General features: G+C 33.8%; 1 protein-coding gene across 7 annotated transcripts in view; it reads left to right on the top strand.

Annotated features, from left to right (window-relative positions):
* The window catches only part of LOC132757820 (adhesion G protein-coupled receptor L1-like), a 56348-nt gene extending 43105 nt beyond the window's left edge, over window positions 1-13243 (top strand). For all 7 annotated transcript variants that reach the window (XM_060749261.1, XM_060749262.1, XM_060749255.1 and 4 more), the window contains 4 exons: window positions 5917-6085; window positions 6473-6598; window positions 6824-6893; window positions 8443-13243. In XM_060749261.1, the coding sequence (XP_060605244.1) occupies window positions 5917-6085; window positions 6473-6598; window positions 6824-6893; window positions 8443-9230 (1153 nt within the window). In that variant the 3' untranslated portion in view covers window positions 9231-13243. The remainder of the gene's footprint in view (window positions 1-5916; window positions 6086-6472; window positions 6599-6823; window positions 6894-8442) is intronic.
* Window positions 13244-19480: the final 6237 nt, after the last annotated feature.

Here is a 19480-nt window from a genome sequence, read left to right as displayed (position 1 = left end):
GGCCACCGGGCCAGTGCTAAATTCGGTGACTGTAATCTGTTATTGTATTAGGGGGCAGGACATGAAGTGGTTGAACACGCTTGAACAAGATATTTTTGTGGCCCCACTTTAGTGGCGGGCATTTAGATTTACCCTTGTCCGTCCGTTCTCTTTTGTGTCGGATGTAACTCAAAAAGTATTTGACCTAGAGTCATGAAACTTTACAGGAATGTTGATCAGCATGTGTAGTTGTGCACCTGGGTATTTTTGTCTGGATTTATATAGTATTTTTAGAGTTATTGCCCTTGACTTAGTAAAATTTTGCAATTTTCAACTTGTGTCGCATGTAACTCAAAATGGGTTTGACATAGAGTCATGAAACTTTGCAGGAATGTTGATCAGCATGTGAAGTTGTGCACTGGATATTTTCGTGTGGATTTATTTTATTTTTTTAGAGTTATTGACCTTGACTTAGAATTTTTTTGCAATTTTCAACTTGTTGCATGTAAATCAAAAAGGATTTGACATAGTCATTAAACCTTAAGGGAAGGTCGGTCAGCATATGTAGTTGTGCACCTTGGGTTTCGCTTGTGGATTTATCCCGTATTTGTAGAGTTATTTCCCTTGACTTCGTAAAAACCGTTTCATTATGTTCTGTTATTTGTTCCTTCAGTGCTTGAGTTAGAATCAACCAACTTTACAGAAATAATGATCAACATCACTAAATTACAGGAATAACAATGATAATAAATAATAATAAAAAAAATGCACAGTATTATATATTTTCATTAGTTTGCTTTTTTTGGTGAACTTCAAAACTTACATATGTGAATAAATGAGCATAAAAACCGCCCTGGATTTTCACTTATCAAATTTCAAAATATGTACATGACCAGTTTATAACTTCAATAGCTTTGTTTAACCAAAAGCTACAAATCTGAGGCCCAGAACAGAGTGTGTCATAAACACGTCCTTCATGAATGGCCATTTAAAAAGAAATCAAATAACATACAAACCCACTTACCTGAAAAAATATGTGAGAGTTTTGTAAATATTTAAGACACAGAAACCATTTTGTCAAGTTTGCAATGATTTTACTTGCTTGAACCAAGTGTGCATCCACTTCACGTCCTGCCAAGTGATTTGTATTTATTTCGTTTTCAAATATCTTGGTATATTTCCATATGTAGAGAAATGTATTTGTTTGATTTCAGATAAGAATTGGTACCACAAGGCCACAAAGGGAGGAGTTCAACTAATTTGTGGATGATGTTCAAAGCTGAGGAGAGTGAGAACTTAAATCTATAAAACGGGTCAAAAACGTTTGATAAAGAAACTGTCATAAATTCTTCAGGTAATTGAAAGAGGGCAAGTTGTACAAAATGCCATGGAGCTAAATAAACATGGAGAAGAAACTGTGATGTCACACTGTTAAATTCAGTATTGGCAGAATTGTGTTCTTATAAGTTATCATATGTTGCGGGATTTTCAGAGATTTGATGCATCCTGGGTAAAAATAGCCAAAACACCATCATATTGGATTCCCGGAGGAAGATGAAACATTTTTTTGCTTAAATAGAAAGCAATAGTTATTTATTGTAAAAGGTACTATACACACTTTCTATACAAATATTTCTCTGATGAAAATCTATGTCGGGGTATGTAAACAATAATTCATGGATATCGTCCAAGTTTAACGAGAGTGCGAAAATTGGAGACTATCGAGAAAACCCAATTATCACCAAAGCCTGCAAAGGATTGTGGGTCTAAATCTGACTATTATCTATTTTTAGAGCTTCCTATCTGTTGTATATATATATCTGTGAAAATGCAAAGAAGTCGTTGGATTACCAAAGATCAACATTTCATTTGATTACCAGAGATCATCAATTCAGTGGATTACTGCGATTTTCAGTATGAAAGATTTGATGACAAGAAAATTATTAAACCGGCAAAAATTGGATCTTACAGCAAGGATTTACTCATTTCAGAAGACAGCAATAGAAAATGTAGGAGTTGCATGTAATACTGGAGGTTTCTTTCGTCATGTTTTGTACTGTTTAAGTGACGTTTCTTAGACTGTTTAAGTGATGTCCCTCATTCAATCAGTTAAGAAAATGATGAAAGCAAATTAAAATCTAGGAGTGACCTAGTCAAGTATTATAATGTTTTAACTTTTAGTGCTAAATTCAAAGAGGTGTCACATGTTACACTGTTTTAAAAAAAGGAATCTTAAGTCAAGTGTTATTGCCAAAGCTCATTGCATTCCAGTAACTACAATGATATATATCTAAAGAAGTGTGTCTTAACAATACAAAAACAATTAAACTGTAAGGAAAATACTTTGTTTCATATGCAATCATGCTTTTTATTAAATTTAATAGTTTGCTTATGACTGATGTTGAACTGCTTGTCATTTAACTGGATTTAAAAGTGCACATTTTAGTTCACATCAGTACAATGTGCTTATGTGAAGTAATGTGATTGCCCTGTGTCCAATGGCATCTTGTATTGTCAGCAATTTCTTGTAATGATATCTTCTACAAAACTGATTATTTGATTTTAATCGTAATGATCCTTTTGGGGCCCTAGTAACAGTAATTCAGCTGTGGTCCAGTCATACCCAGTTGCTAGAAATTTCAGTACAATGCAATCCTAGGCTATTCCAGCCATTCCTTAGATCATGGAAATACCAGGTCCTGAGGAACGTCTGGGATATCCAAGTTCTTTGAAATGCCAAGGAATTACTAGAAAAAATGTTCCAAATACCGTGGGCAGGTCATTCTCAGTCATTCCTAAGATTGTAAAAATACCAGGAGTTACTGGTATTATCATAGGTCTTTGAAATGCCTTGAAATGCCTGGGATTGACTAGAAAAATGTTCCAAATACCGTGGGCAGGTCATTCTCAGTAATTAGGATTTTCCAGTACAAGTCGATCTAAGGCATTCCTGGTTTCAAATTTTTTTTCTAGTTATTACCAGTAGTTTTCAGTCGTTCCAATTACCGCCAGCCAGTAACTGGAAATTCCTCAGATTTCCTTGCATTTCCTAGGAATTATCCCTGTAAATATTCCTGGGATTTCCCACTAAAATCCTAGTAAAATCCTGGTAAATTACCAGTAATTCTGCAAGGGTGTTATCCAATCTTTTAATGCTTTAAAATGTAAGCACTATTTGGTGTAACGTCTTGTAGGCGTTACAAGAATTATGTGGTGTTTTTCAACATTTTGACCATTTTAGAAGAAGAAATACTATGATTTCTTTTTCGTTTTGTTCATAACAATGTCATTGGATAAGATTTTTGTACTTAACATTTTTGCTCATTACAAACGCATATATGGCCTTTAATCTCAAAGTTCAAAAGATCCAGAGGCTTATTGTGAGATTTTTGACAGTTCAATATGTCTGTTGTTCGTCTTAGCAATTTCTAATGTTAAATACATTAAAAAGTGTCCAAAACTTTAAGTCCACACAGTAATCAAACTGGTTGCCTAATGAAACTAAAAGGGCAATGCTTTTGAGTTCATGAAAAGTTAGGGGATTTGGTGATTTGTAAGAAATCTATGTACATACATATGTGTTAATGTAATAGAAATTCCATGTACATGTACAATTATTTTCAGATGTGAACAGTTGTTAACAGTATTATATTAGCTCAAATAAATGCAACAGTTTTTTGAAAGTTTTTTTGCAGTTATTTATGAGGTCATATAAAGGCTTCAGTAGTTTTTTGAAAGTTTTTTAATGATGTCATATAAATGGTTGAAAATGCAAACACAATTTTTTGGCAGTTATTTATGAGGTCATATAAATGGTTGGAAATGCTATCTCCATATTTGGAGGCAGTTTTATGATGTCATCTCATTTACATATTTCGGCTGATTTCAATGCTTTTTCAATGCTAAATAACTGCATTTTAAATGCATTTTAACTGCATTTTAAATGCTTTCTACATAATCACATTTGTCAAGGAAAACTGCTTAATAAATGGTTAAAACTGGTCAGAAAAACAATGCTAAATAACTGCAAGTTAAATGCCTTTCCTTTTCCTAAGGGTTGTTAACACTCTAGCGGTCACATTTTTGCATCAATCATCATCAAACTTGGTCAAGATGCTTGTCTAGGTGATAGCTCGAATGAGTTCGAACATGGGTCATCCCGAATGAAAAAGTAGGTCACCAGAGCTAAAAATAGAAAAACCTTGTTAACACTCTAGCGGTCACATTTTTGCATCAATCATCATCAAACTTGGTAAGGATGCTTATCAAGTTGATAGCTCGAATAAGTTTGGACATGGGTCATCTCGGATGAAAAAGTAGGTCACGGAGCTAAAAATAGAAAAACCTTGTTAACACTCTAGCGGTCACATTTTTGCCTTAATCATCATCAAACTTGGTCAAGATGCTTGTCTAGGTGATAGCTCGAATGAGTTCGAACATCGGTCATCTCGGATGAAAAACTAGGTCACCGGAGCTAAAAATAGAAAAACCATGTTAACACTCTAGAGGTCACAATTTTGCCTTAATCATCATCAAACTTGGTCAGGATGTTTGTCTAGGTGATAGCTCGGATGAGTTCGAACATGGGTCATCTCGGATGAAAAGTAGGTCACCAGAGCTTAAAATAGAAAAACCTTGTTAACACTCTAGCGGTCACATTTTTGCATCAATCATCATCAAACTTGATCAAGTTGCTTGTCTAGGTGATAGCTCGGATGAGTTCGAACATGGGTTATCTCGGATGAAAAACTAGGTCACAGGAGCTAAGAATAGAAAAACCTTGTTAACACTCTAGTGGTCACAATTTTGACTCAATTGTCATCAAACTTGGTCAGGAAACTTGTCTAGGTCATTGCTGGGAATAAATCGAACATGGGTCATCTCGGATGAAAAACCAGGTCACAGGAGCTAAAAATAGAAAAATCTTGTTAACACTAGTGGCTACTGTTGTGATCCAAATATTCTGTTAATTGGTCTGAAAGTTTGTTTTGATGATTTCTAAGTCAAGTTCGAACATGGGTCATCTTGGATGAAAAACTAGGTCACACCGCCCAAATATGGAAAAACCGTGTTAACATTCTAGTGTTCACATTTTCGACTCAATTATCATCAAACTTGGTCAGGATGCTTGTCTAGGTAATTGCTTGGATGAGTTCGAAATCGCATGTGAAACTAGGTCACCGGAGCTAAAAATAGAAAAATCTTGTTTACACTCTAGTTGCTACTGTTTTGATCCAAGTATCCTGGAAATTGGTCTGAAAGTTTGTTTTGATGATTTCTAGGTCAAGTTTGAATATATGTCACCTGGGTAAAAAACTAGGTCGCACTGCTCAAATATGGATAATCCTTGTTAACACTGTAGTGGTCACATTTTTTACTCACCTGTCATGAGACTTGGTCAGAATGCTTGTCTAGGTAATTGTTTGGATGAGTTTGATAAGTCAGGTGAGCGATCTAGGGCCATCATGGCCCTCTTGTTTAAGAATTCGTAAAATATTTTGAATCTGATCAATAATAGCTTCCAAAACTAAAATATTCCTTTGATGTATTTCTTATCTAACAGAAGATGTTTGTTTTGTGTCTTACACATGTTAAAAGTCAATTAACAGAAATGGATAATATAAGATTTTAAAAACGTATACATGATAAAAAGTACAAAATATGTTTACTTAAAAATGAAATATTGTGATATTTCTAATATTGTAGCACATCTTTGTACTTGATAACAACTACTGGTATGTGTCAATTATTTGATTAAACAAAGTGCACTCTTTAGCTTCCAGTTGATAAATCATTGTTCTTTTACATTAAATTATTTGGTTTGTCTATGTAGGTTTTAGCTCCTGACAGGCTTTTTTACCACCATTTGAACCTAACGATTAAATAATGAATATTTTGATGATTTAATAATGAATATTTTACTGTTGGTTTATACAGGACATGGTTGAAGGGTAGTGCAGTGTTGGTGGTGTTACTAGGTCTAACATGGACATTTGGTTTCCTGTATTTGGATGAGGACATGGTAGCTATTGCCTACATCTTCACCATTCTCAACAGTCTACAGGGACTCTTTATCTTCATATTCCATTGTTTCATGGATAGAAAGGTGGGTTCTGTTTGCTTAATGCTTAATTTGTTGAATGAACATGTCAAGTTTTTAACATTTTAACCACTCTGAATATCAAAAATGGACATGTCCATCTTTCAATATGAACAAAACTGTTCATCATTTTTATGGAAAATTTACAGACTGTATAGCAAACAGTGCAGACCAAGATCAGACAGCACATCTGGTTGCATGAGTTGTAGATTCAATTGTGGCAAACAGGGTAAGGGTTAAGAGATTCGGTAATACCAAGATTCTTAAGTTTACAAATCAACAGTAAATTGTTATATAATAATAATGAATAGTATGTTTGTTCTTTCTATGTCAGATGACTGTATACAAAATATGATACATATCTCAATTGATTTACTTGTATATAATTTAAAGGTGAAGAAAGAATGGCGCAGAGCAATATACAAAGCCAAGTGGTTACCTATTTGCTGTCGTGTTAACATTGGTGGATACAACGGGCATTTATCATCACCACCTTCATCTTCCTCGGGACCTCAAAATGTAAGTTAATAGCATATAATTTACATATTTGCTTTATAAATAGCATAAGGTAATTAGCTTTGAAAGGGTTTTGTTGAAAAAAAGTGTTAAATATACCTTTAAGTTTCCTGTAAGATTGTACATGTATTGTGTCTTTAAATTTGTCACTCTATGAATTTGAAATATTTTTTTCACATTTAAAATATATGATACTTATAACAAACATATATTTACTTTATTTGACAGTACTTCCTTCGTTTCTGGAGCGGTAGAAAGAGGAAGAGATCCACCTCAACTTCTGGCACTAATACTAAAAGTAAGTATCTTTTGGTTGAAAACTAAAATGACTAATTTATACCTTTATTTTCCTCATACAGTCTTTATCCTGCTTATTATTAAAATAGAGACCTTTTCTCACCATGATAAGAATAAAAACCTGTACACCCCATTTTGGACTCGCAATTTTATTGGGATCATATAAATTTTGCTCTGCTGAAGCACAATTGGTGGGGGGATTGCTGAAGCACTGTGGGGGTACCCACTTTTCTTGCTGTTCTACCCTAGCAGTATCATCAGTTTCAGCAGAACACACACAAGTCCAAGATCATGTTGCTTTTATGATAACATTTTTATGCTCCCCGAAAAAATTTCGGGCGAGCATATAGGCGCCGCCTTGTCCGTCCGTCCGTCTTTCCGTCCGTCTGTCCCCTTTTCTTGTCCGGGATATAACTCTAAAAGAATAAGAGGTATCAACATGAAACTTTGTAGGTAGATAGATCTCATTGAGTAGGTGTGCAGTGCACAAGAACCGTATCTCTGCCTTGTCTTATTTTTGAATTATCCCCCTTTGTTTATTTTACACTTTGAACTCTGTCCGGGATTTAACTCTAAAAGTATAAGAGGTATCAACATGAAACTTTGTAGGTAGATAGATCTCATTGAGTAGGTGTGCAGTGCACAAAAACCGTAACTCTGCCTTGCCTAATTTTTGAATTATCCCTCTTTGTTTATTTTACACTTTGAAATTTGTCCGGGACATAACTCTAAAAGTATAAGAGGTATCAACATGAAACTTTGTAGGTAGATAAATCTCATTGAGTAAGTGTGCAGTGCACAAGAACCGTAACTCTGCCTTGCCTTATTTTTGAATTATCCCCCTTTGTTTATTTTACACTTTGAACTTTGTCCGGGACATAACTCTAAAAGTATAAGAGGTATCAACATGAAACTTTGTAGGTAGATAGATCTCATTGAGTAGGTGTGCAGTGCACAAGAACCGTAACTCTGCCTTGCCTACTTTTGGAGTTATTGCCCTTTGTTCATTTTGACACTTTGAACTTTGTCTGGGACATTACTCTAAAATTATATGAGATATCAACATGAAACTTTGTAGATAGATAGGTCTCATTGGGTGGAAGTGCAGTGCTTAAGAATCATTACTCTGCCTTGCCTTATTTTGAAGTAATTGCCCTTTGTTTATTTTTACTTTTTGACTTTTGTCCTGGACAATACTTTAAAACTATTAGAGATATCAACATGAAACTTTGTAGGTAGCTAGATATAATTGGATAGAATTGCAATGCTTTAGAACCTTAACAAAGCCTGGTCTAATTTTTGGAGTTATTGCTCTTTGTTCATTTTTACACTTTGACTTTTACCCGGGACATAACTCTGATATCATCAGGAAACTTTATAGATAGATAGATCTCATTGAATAGAAGTGCAGTGCAAAAAAAACCATAACTCTGCTTTGCCTAATTTTGGAGTTTTTGCCCTTTGTTCACTTTTTTTATACTTTCCTGTGTCCAGAACCTTCTCGGGGAGCATCACCCGGTTCAACCGGTTCTTGTTTTTATAATTTTCAGATCGTAGAAGTTTTGACAGTTTTCTCAAATCTGATGTCAGCAGTGGTAACACAACTGGTACTGGAGTTAATCGCTATAGCAACCAGAGTGATAAGCTTCTTCCAAATGGTCAGAATGTTTACTCTGCTATGCCAACGCATTATGAGGGCGGGGTCGTTGGAGATTTGTCTGTCATGGATGCTTCCGTTATTGATAGTGAATACGTTACTGAATATTGTCAGCACAACTTACAGGTGTCAAATGAGAAACGGCGTTACTCATCAGGGTCAGACAACTCGGAGGATGACTGTCATAAAGACAACCACCAAGATGCTGTCAGTAAAGATCGGCTGTCATTTCTGTCAACAGATTCAAACCTGAAACTTAACTCAGAGTTTCACTCTGACAATGAAGAAGGAAAAATAAACTATGCAGTATTACAGGAAGGAGAGAAGAAAACTCTTTCAACTAGTAATAACAGTTGTCATACAGAAAAAGATAGAAACAAACTGAATGAGTTACTTTCTATGTATCAGAATACAAAAGACAAAAATGGTATTCATGTTGTAGGTGAGCCAATTTGTACTTCTGAGGAGATAATTGACTCCAACAATGAGTGTAAAAACAATGGTAAAACAAAAAGTGTTCCAAATCTAAAATACCCTGCCCACTTGTGTAATAATGAAAATTTGGACTCATCGACCCACCCGTTGTTAGGGAGTTTACCTGATATATCAACAGGACGAGAGGAGGATGTTGATACAGACCCTTGTTCTAAATCAGCCAAATTTGGGACCAACATCGAATAATATACCTGACTTTGCATTTTCATTGTTTTATTTCTTTGTTTTTATTATTTAAATTTGTTACGATTACTTTATTCTGTATGACAGGAAATGAGTTTCAATGTATATTTTAAAAGTGAATAAATTTTGTTTTATAAAGACGATTAATTTAGTAAGGATACTGTTTGATGTGCCATAGGTAAGTGGCCAGTATTAATTATGTGCTAACTGCATTGAAATATATGATTTCATTGTACAGTTTTAATTCTGTAAATATTTTATATCATGTTTTTGTGTATTTTTATGTCATATTCCATTGATAGAAATGTACATAAATTTCCTCAGTCAATCATTTATTGTTGAATATCAAACATAATGTCATAATTTGTCTTTATTGTATTGTCTATGGTTGTGATATGTGGGGTACAGAATTGTGTCAGACTAAATATCTCAAACCATACCTTAATGTACTTGTTTTACTTACTTATACTTACAAAGACTGAAGGATAAGAAATAGAAAGAAATATGAAAATGAGAGACAACATAATTTTGAATTTTATACAGTTCAGTAAAATTCGTAAAACATATTCACTAGACATTATTGCCTTTAAAAATATCAGTTACTGAACAAAAAAACAACAGAAGAAAATACCTCCATCTAAATTTATCATAATTTATAATAATCATTGTAGAGCATATTAAGGTATGGATTGTTAAGATATTGTTTTACTGAGATCTTTTAATTAAATTTGGTATCTCTTGCATTTAAAAATTACTTCTTTTTCATTCCATCGAATAGAATATGGTTGTGAAAACATCCAAGGTTGTTTTCCATTTTCTTTTTATGAAATCTTCAAGCTATTTAAGATGTTATATTTTACACTTTGTTAAAGTCTTTGAAATTTTATTCTAGATAGATAGGAAGTAGAAATATTTAGAGTTGAGGCTGCATTTTTTAAGTTTTTATCTGTTACCTTTTTTATGTTTTTATGATATGTTGAACAAGTAATCAAAGTAAAAGATATGGTAAAATGGAGAATGATGCTATGTTGGCATAATTATTGAATTGAAAACAAGAGCATAAGAACATAAAATAATCTAATGGTTTATTTTGAAATATATTTTTATATTATCCACTAATGTTTTTTAAGCTTAAAGTACTTCAGAACAGCCTCTACTGTATGTAGGATAATGTGTTGTATTTAATAACTTCATAAGTAACTAAACTAACTAATGAAAAGATGCCTGTCATGTCATACAAGAAATATTTATAATTGAAAGTATTTTTGGTTTTTCTAAACTCATTACCAATCCTGAAGTCATAGGTTTCATGTACATTGTATTTCCATGTTTAGGAAATTTCATTTAGAAGTAAACTTGAAATGATAAAAAAGAAAATAATGATAATACATTGATTTTAAAGGCCTTTTTGAGGAGCTTCCCAATGCTGAAAAAGATACTTGTAATTACCCAATCATTGTTCTAATTGTATATAAGTAATATATAAGTAACAAAGCATATATACTATTTTGTCATCCCAATAAATGAAAAGCTTAGAATTTGTTAAGTCTTTTTGCATAATACTTTTCATCTTTATTTTTCATTGTCATCATGCCATACTATTAGTATCATGCTCAGATGTAATGTTGTGTTACATAGTTTAAAGTACTTAAAATAATTGTTTCAACGAAATTTCTGGTAGTGAAAATTTGTCAAGCTATTATAAAATGGTGCAATTTTTTGTAAAGAAAGGTTAAGAAAATATATACATGTATATAAGAACTAAATTGAAAATTAGGTAAAATTCTATTTTGACTAATAAGCAATCAGTTTCTATTTTATTGATTATATGGTGAATTCTCTCTATTAAGACCACTGATGGCACTGATTGAAAGTGGTCTTAATAGTAAATATGCCTTAATAGTGAATTAGCCGTTTTAACAACATGTATTTGATGCTTGAGAGAATAAATATCCTGATCAAGTGATTCTTCATTCACCACAAAGTTTTAACAAACATTTAAAAAAAAAAAATGTTAATGTAAGCTATTTTGGACCAAAACTTCTTTATCAGCAACATTATTAATAAATTTTCATAGAAATATCCTTAATATATGAAGGTGAAGTTATATGTACATGTATTATTATTTTGATAGACCTGAAATCATTGTAATATATGTAATATACATCCATAAAAAAATTAGTTTGGTGCTGTATTTTCTTTTGGGATATGTTTGACTTCCCTAACATAATGATGTATAGGATGTTGATCACTTGTATTGATAGACTGTAATCATTTCTGATTTCCCTAATTATTAACCACTGTATTAAATGTTTAACCACTGGTATTTCACACTTTTAGGCATTATTTTACTTAATACTCACTGATTTTCCCACCTTGACAGTGTATTTCAAATCAAATCACTTTTCTTTAGCATCTGAATACATTTCACAACAATTAGTAAGTTATCGTTCTATTTCTAGCTAAATGACTAATGATTTTCATTACAATTACTTATAATTTTTTCTCACTGTAAGGTTGAATATCTAGTTAAATTACTGATATTTTCCATTCTAATGAATTTCATATTTTTCTGACTGTAAGGTTGTATTTCTAGTAAATTTGCTAATATTTCCTATTATAATGATTTACATTACAATTACTGATATTTTTCTTACTTTAAGGTTGTATTTCTATTTGAAATAATTATTTTTGACAGTATCTTGTTATATTTAATATATTTACTGATCTCTCTCCTACACTTGATGTTGTAATTACAATCACAGTTCTCTCTCACTTTTGGGTTGTTTTTCAAGTTAAAATGACTTGTTATTTCTTTCATCAAGATTTTATTTTAACAAGGTTGTATATGCAACCAGCACTTAGAATCTATATTTTGTACAACTTGTAGACTAGAAAACCAAAGTGACCTTAATAGAATATCCAGTCTGGTACACTGTGCACACATACATACTTTACATCATCTCACTTTAGGGACATATAATTTATGTCAACTGGTGGAGCTAGATTTGACATGTAAGCAATTAGACACATATTATTCCAATCTTAGCTATAATGTGTCTTGTCCAAGGCTATTACAAATACAAACATACATGTTACACATCTATCTAAATGAAATAGAAAATTTGCAGAAAAAAATAACCAGTGTAGAATCTACTCTTTTAAAATGTAACATCAAAGTTAAAGTAAATAGTGTATAATCGTATTTTCTTTTAATATATTTGAGTATTTGATGTGAATATTTTACCAGACTAAATATTCTGTCAGTATTAATACCCATATCTTGTCCCAACTTTCTCTACCTTGGCATGGCTTAAGGTTGTTCTGCAACATTAATGATTGTAACATGGTCAGAACCTTACAACACGAAGTGCAGTGAATGCACTTTACATTATGCCAGGCTGTGAAAGAAGAAAGAGGGACAAGAGATGATTCTTGGATAACAGATGCCAAAAAAATAATTATATATGACTTCCAAACTTGAGGTCTACATATCTCATTCAAAAGGTTGTGACTTTGTAAATAAACTAATACTTTTTTCACCATTAAATGATTTATAATAATTAATGTGTACCTATTGTCTTAATAATGTGCTGTCATTTTGTGTTCTTACTTTTTGTACATTTTTATATTTGTAGTTTTTATGTTAGCATTTCAATTGGATTTGTATTTACTAAACGATGTTAACCAAAGTTCCATTTTAATTGTTGTATTTGATTGAAAAAGATTTATTTTAGTCATAGATAATATTGTCTTGGTTTTTTTAAGAAAAGAAAAAGAAAGTACAAACTTGATGTCTTCTGTCAGTTTATATGTAAATAGTTGAAATATAAGAAAAAAAAATAGTTCCCCGATTTTATGTATTTTAATTTTTAGAAAAAGAGTGAAAAAGAAATGGACAATGACTAATGACTGTTTGAATCAAACAATAATTGTGTTTGTAAGTTCATCTTAAAAACTGTTTTACTTTTCTTCAATTTAAAACGAAAGCTAGAATAAATGAGAGTTGAAAGATCTGTATTGGTTATTCATTTATAATGACCAACATTTGCTTATGCTATCCTTTTGATAACTTTTAAGTTTGCCTAATGAATTTCTCATGTGGTACCCAGCTTCCATTTTGGAACTGTACTTCGGTTTATTCAGTCTGTTCATTAGCGGTAATAAATCCTCAGAATGACCAGTTGCCTTGATTGACAGAATTATGTATGTATATAGTTTATGCTTAATGAGGGTCCATCCGCCCGTAAGGGCACAAAATGCAGCTTTCGCTGTCGAGTACGGACCCCGGACATGTCACCAGTCATGCTCTTAAAGAGTTAATTTTGAAGCACAAAGTGGTGATAATTTACCTCCATGCAATTTCCACGGAGTATTAGCCAAAGATATGAATTTTGAGCCAAAAGTAGGTCACTGTACGGCGGTCAATGAGAACCTAAATGTACAGTAACCTGAGACAATATGAAAGGGTAGCCCTGAAAAGGGCTGTTGGTGCCAGCAAAAGGCTTGCCGTTCAAGCCGTTTAACCGTGCTAAAGGCTCACGCACCTTAGCACACCATCCTCGTCGACCTGAAGGCTACTTTGTAGGGCCATTCCCCTCAACTTTAGTCAGGACATCGACAGCTGGTCCGCAGTACAAGTTTCGATCTATTTCGCCGTCCCCAGTCTCCAAATCTTCTGCCGATGCCCTGTGGCTTCTCAACGACGTACACGTACCGAAGGGAAAAGAGAATTTGACATAATTAAAGTTAGAACCCTAACTAAATGTAACAGGCTTCGTCATATGACACCAGGTCTGGAAAACGGGTCCACAATTGATTGATATAAATAAAAGAGCTTGTTTCACTAACAAGTGCTATTAAAATAGATAATGTAATATTAAATACAATTCAAAACAGGATCAAGCGACTCAACCATTCAACCACAGAGGTTCTGGAAAGAGAATGTAGAAAAATAAATGCATATTTCAAATTCTGAGTTGCATGCGGAAGTTGCCTATAGTATGCACATTTGAAAGCAAGTGGGCCGTGACAGGAAATTGCATTATGAATATAATTTTAGGTATAAAGAAATGCCCACCTAGATCTACCTAAAAATGGACACTCGCAACAAAATGATGAAACTAGATTCGGGAATATTTGAGATCAATTTGTTAAAAATTAACGTACTATTTCATAAATAAAGTTAATTATATGTAAATCATATGCTCATCTAAATCATTTGTGACGTCAGGTTAATTTAAAGTTTATGATTTTAACTCAGCTAAACCATGAATAACTCTTGGAATAGCTATTGTGCTCATCCAAACATGAAAACTGTCTTGGACGAATCGTATTTTCATATTAAAACCAGTCTCTAATTTCAAGCCCCAGTTTCACCTCATCCTCGCGAAATGATGCCTGAATGATGCTCTTGATAAAATTTAGTTGGAGCATCAACTATATCATTATATCAAAGTAGTTTAGAGATTGCACAATTTACCTAAAACAATATTTGTTCTGACTGTTGGTACTGACATTTAATTGGGAAACAAATAAGTCTGAACGAGGTGTTTTCAAATATAAATGCATCCAAACATGTAAGTTTTATTCTTCATATGTTTCACTGATTTTTTTAGCTCACCTGACCACGAAGTGGTAAAGGTGAGGTATAGTTATGGGGCTATGTCCAGCGTCCGTCGTCGTGCGTCGTCAACAATTGGGTTGTTAACAGTCTAGCAGTCACAGTTTTGATTATATCATCATCAAACTTTGTCTCAATGAAATGCAGATCGGGTTCGAAGATGGGTTATCTCGGGTCAAAAACTAGGTCACAGGAGCTAAAAATAGAAAAAGCTTGTTAACACTCTAGTGGCTGCATAAAGAACCAAATATTCTGGAAATTTGTCAGGAAGGTTGTTTTGATGATTTCTAGGTCAAGTTCGAAGATGGGTCATCTCCGGTCAAAAACTAGGTCACAGGAGCTAAAAATAGAAAAAGATTGTTAACACTCTAGAGGCTGCAGTTTTCATCCAAATATTTTGGAAATTTGTCAGGAAGGTTGTTTTGATGATATCTAGGTCAAGTCTGAAGATGGGTCATCTCCGGTCAAAAACTAGGTCACAGGAGCTAAAAATAGAAAAAGCTTGTTAACACTCTAGTGGCCGCAGTTTTTATTCAAATATTCTGGAAATTTGTCAGGAAGGTTGTTTTGATGATATCTAGGTCAAGTTCGAAGATGGGTCATCTCCGGTCAAAAACTAGGTCACAGGAGCTAAAAATAGAAAAAGCTTGTTAACACTCTAGTGGCTGCAGTTTCCATCCAAATATTCTGGAAATTTGTCAGGAAGGTTGTTATGATGATATCTAGGTCAAGTTCGAAGATTGGTCATCTCCGGTCAAAAACTAGGTCACAGGAGCTAAAAATAGAAAAAGCTTGTTTACACACTAGTGGCTGCAGTTTTCATCCAAATATTCTGGAAATTTGTCAGGAAGGTTGTTTTGATGATTTATAGGTCAAGGTCGAAGATGGGTCATACCCGGTCAAAAACTGGGTCACAGGAACTAAAAATAGAAAAGGCTTGTTTACACTCTAGTGGCTGCAGTTTTCATCCAAATATTCTGGAAATTTGTCAGGAAAGTTGTTTTGATGATTTCTATTAGTTCGAAGATGGGTCATACCCGGTCAAAAACTAGGTCACAGGAGCTAAAAATAGAAAAAGCTTTTTAACACTCTAATGGTTGCAGTTTTCATCTAAACATTCTGGAAATTTGTCAGGAAGGTTGATTTGATGATTTCTAGATCAAGTTTGAAGTTGGGTCATCTCAGGTCAAAAACTAAGTCACAGGAGCTAAAAATAGAAAAAGCTTGTTAACACTCTAGAGGCTGCAGTTTTCATCCAAATATTCTGGAAATTTGTCAAGAAGGCTGTTTTGATGATATCTAAGTCAAGTTTGAAGATGCGTCATGTCCGGTCAAAAACTAGGTCACAGGAGCTAAAAATAGAAAAAGCTTGTTAACACTCTAGTGGCTGCAGTTTTTATCCAAATATTCTGGAAATTTGTCAGGAAGGTTGTTTTGATGATATCTAGGTCATGTTTGAAGATGGGTCATCTCCGGTCAAAAACTAGGTCACAGGAGCTAAAAATAGAAAAAGTTTGTTAACACTCTAGAGGCTGCAGTTTTCATCCAAATATTCTGGAAATTTGTCAGGAAGGTTGTGTTGACGATTTCTAGGGCAAGGTCGAAGATGGGTCATCTCCGGTCAAAAGTTAGGTCACAGGAGCTAAAAATAGAAAAATCTTGTTAACACTCTAATGGCCGCAGTTTTCATCTAAATATTCTGGAAATTGTCAGGAAGGTTGTTTTGATGATTTCTAGGTCAAGTTCAAAGATTGGTCATCTCCGGTCAAAAACTAGGTCACAGGAGCTAAAAATAGAAAAAGCTTGTTTACACACTAGTGGCTGCAGTTTTCATCCAAATATTCTGGAAATTTGTCAGGAAGGTTGTTTTGATGATTTATAGGTCAAGGTCGAAGATGGGTCATACCCGGTCAAAAACTGGGTAACAGGAGCTAAAAATAGAAAAGGCTTGTTTACACTCTAGTGGCTGCAGTTTTCATCCAAATATTCTGGAAATTTGTCAGGAAAGTTGTTTTGATGATTTCTATTAGTTCGAAGATGGGTCATACCCGGTCAAAAACTAGGTCACAGGAGCTAAAATAGAAAAAGCTTTTTAACACTCTAATGGTTGCAGTTTTCATCTAAACATTCTGGAAATTTGTCAGGAAGGTTGATTTGATGATTTCTAGATCAAGTTTGAAGTTGGGTCATCTCAGGTCAAAAACTAAGTCACAGGAGCTAAAAATAGAAAAAGCTTGTTAACACTCTAGAGGCTGCAGTTTTCATCCAAATATTCTGGAAATTTGTCAAGAAGGCTGTTTTGATGATATCTAAGTCAAGTTTGAAGATGCGTCATGTCCGGTCAAAAACTAGGTCACAGGAGCTAAAAATAGAAAAAGCTTGTTAACACTCTAGTGGCTGCAGTTTTTATCCAAATATTCTGGAAATTTGTCAGGAAGGTTGTTTTGATGATATCTAGGTCATGTTTGAAGATGGGTCATCTCCGGTCAAAAACTAGGTCACAGGAGCTAAAAATAGAAAAAGTTTGTTAACACTCTAGAGGCTGCAGTTTTCATCCAAATATTCTGGAAATTTGTCAGGAAGGTTGTGTTGACGATTTCTAGGGCAAGGTCGAAGATGGGTCATCTCCGGTCAAAAGTTAGGTCACAGGAGCTAAAAATAGAAAAATCTTGTTAACACTCTAATGGCCCAAGTTTTCATCTAAATATTCTGGAAATTTGTCAGGAAGGTTGTTTTGATGATTTCTAGGTCAAGTTCAAAGATGGGTCATCTCGGGTCAAAAACTAGGTCACAGGAGCTAAAAATAGAAAAAGCTTGTTCTAGTGGCTGCAGTTTTCATCCAAATATTCTGGAAATTTGTCAGGAAAGTTGTTTTGATGATTTCTATTAGTTCGAAGATGGGTCATGTCCGGTCAAAAACTAGGTCACAGGAGCTAAAAATAGAAAAAGCTTGTTAACCCTCTAATGGTTGCAGTTTTCATCTAAACATTCTGGAAATTTGTCAGGAAGGTTGTTTTGATGATTTCTAGATCAAGTTCGAAGATGGGTCATCTCAGGTCAAAAACTAGGTCACAGGAGCTAAAAATAAAAAAAGCTTGTTAACACTCTAGTGGCTGCAGTTTTCATCTAAATATTCTGGAAATTTGTCAAGAAGGTTGTTTTGATGATATCTAAGTCAAGTTTGAAGATGGGTCATGTCCGATCAAAAACTAGGTAACAGGAGAAAAAAATAGAAAAAGTTTGTTAACACTCTAGGGGCTGCAGTTTTCATCCAAATATTCTGGAAACTTGTCAGGAAGGTTGTTTTGATGATTTCTAGGTCATGTTTGAAAATGGGTTATCTCCGGTCAAAAACTAGGTCACAGGAGCTAAAAATAGAAAAAGCTTGTTAACACTCTAGTGGCTACAGTTTTGATTTAAATATTCTGGAAATTTGTCAGGAAGATCGTTTTGATGATTTCTAGGTCAAGTTCGAAGATGGGTCATCTCCGGTCAAAATCTAGGTCACAGGAGCTAAAAATAGAAAAAGCTTGTAAACACTCTAGTGGCTGCAGTTTTGACCAAATATTCTGGAAATTTGTCAGATAGGTTGTTTTGATGATTTCTGGGTCAAGTGCGAAGATTGGTCATGTCCGGTCAAAAACTAGGTAACAGGAGCTAAAAATAGAAAAATCTTTTTAACACTCTAGTGGCTGCAGTTTTGATCCAAATTTCCTGGAAATTGGTCAGGAAGGTTGATGATTTCTAGGTCAAGTTTGAATATGGGTCGTGTCCGGTCAAAAAATAGGTCACATTGCCCAAATATGGAAAAACCTTTTTAACACACTAGAGGTCACATGTTTGACTCAGTTGTCATCAAACTTGGCCATGATGCTTGTCTAAGACATTGCTTGGATGCGGTTGTGTCAGGTGAGCGATCCAAGCCATCATGGCCCTCTTGTTTATTTTGCTCCCTTAACTCCAATAGATATACAAAGTGTCAGTCTTCTGATCCAATAATTGACTCCAACAATGAGTGTAAAAACAATGGTAAAACCAAAAGTGTCCCAAATATTAAATACCCTGCCCCTTTGTGTAATAATTAAAAATTTGGAATCATCGACCCGCCCCCTGTTAGGGAGTTTACCTGATATATCAACAGGACGAGAGGAGGATGTTGATACAGACCCTTGTTCTAAATCAGCCAAATTTGGGACCAACACCGAATAATATACCTGACTTTGCATTTCATTGTTTTATTTCTTTGTTTTTATTATTTAAGTTTGTTATGATTACTTTATTCTGTATGACAGAAAATGAGTTTCAAAGTATATTTTAAAAGTAAAATGAGTGTGAATAAATTTTGTTTTATAAAGTAAGGATACTGTTTGATGTGCCATAGGTAAGTGGCCAGTATTAATAATGTGCTAACTGCATTGTAATATATGATTTCATTGTACAGTTTTAATTCTGTAAATATTTCATATCATGTTTTTGTGTACTTTTATGTCATATTCCATTGAAAGAAATGTACATAAATTTCCTCAGTCAATCATTTATTGTTGAATATCAAACATAATGTCATAATTTGTCTTTATTGTATTGTCTATGGTTGTGATATGTGGGTACTTAATTGTGTCAGACATATATC

Source organism: Ruditapes philippinarum, unplaced genomic scaffold (assembly GCF_026571515.1).
Source record: "Ruditapes philippinarum isolate M1 unplaced genomic scaffold, ASM2657151v2 ctg252_1_1_1_1, whole genome shotgun sequence".
NCBI classification, from domain to species: Eukaryota; Metazoa; Mollusca; class Bivalvia; order Venerida; family Veneridae; genus Ruditapes; species Ruditapes philippinarum.
This window is presented reverse-complemented; position numbering and strand designations above follow the sequence as displayed.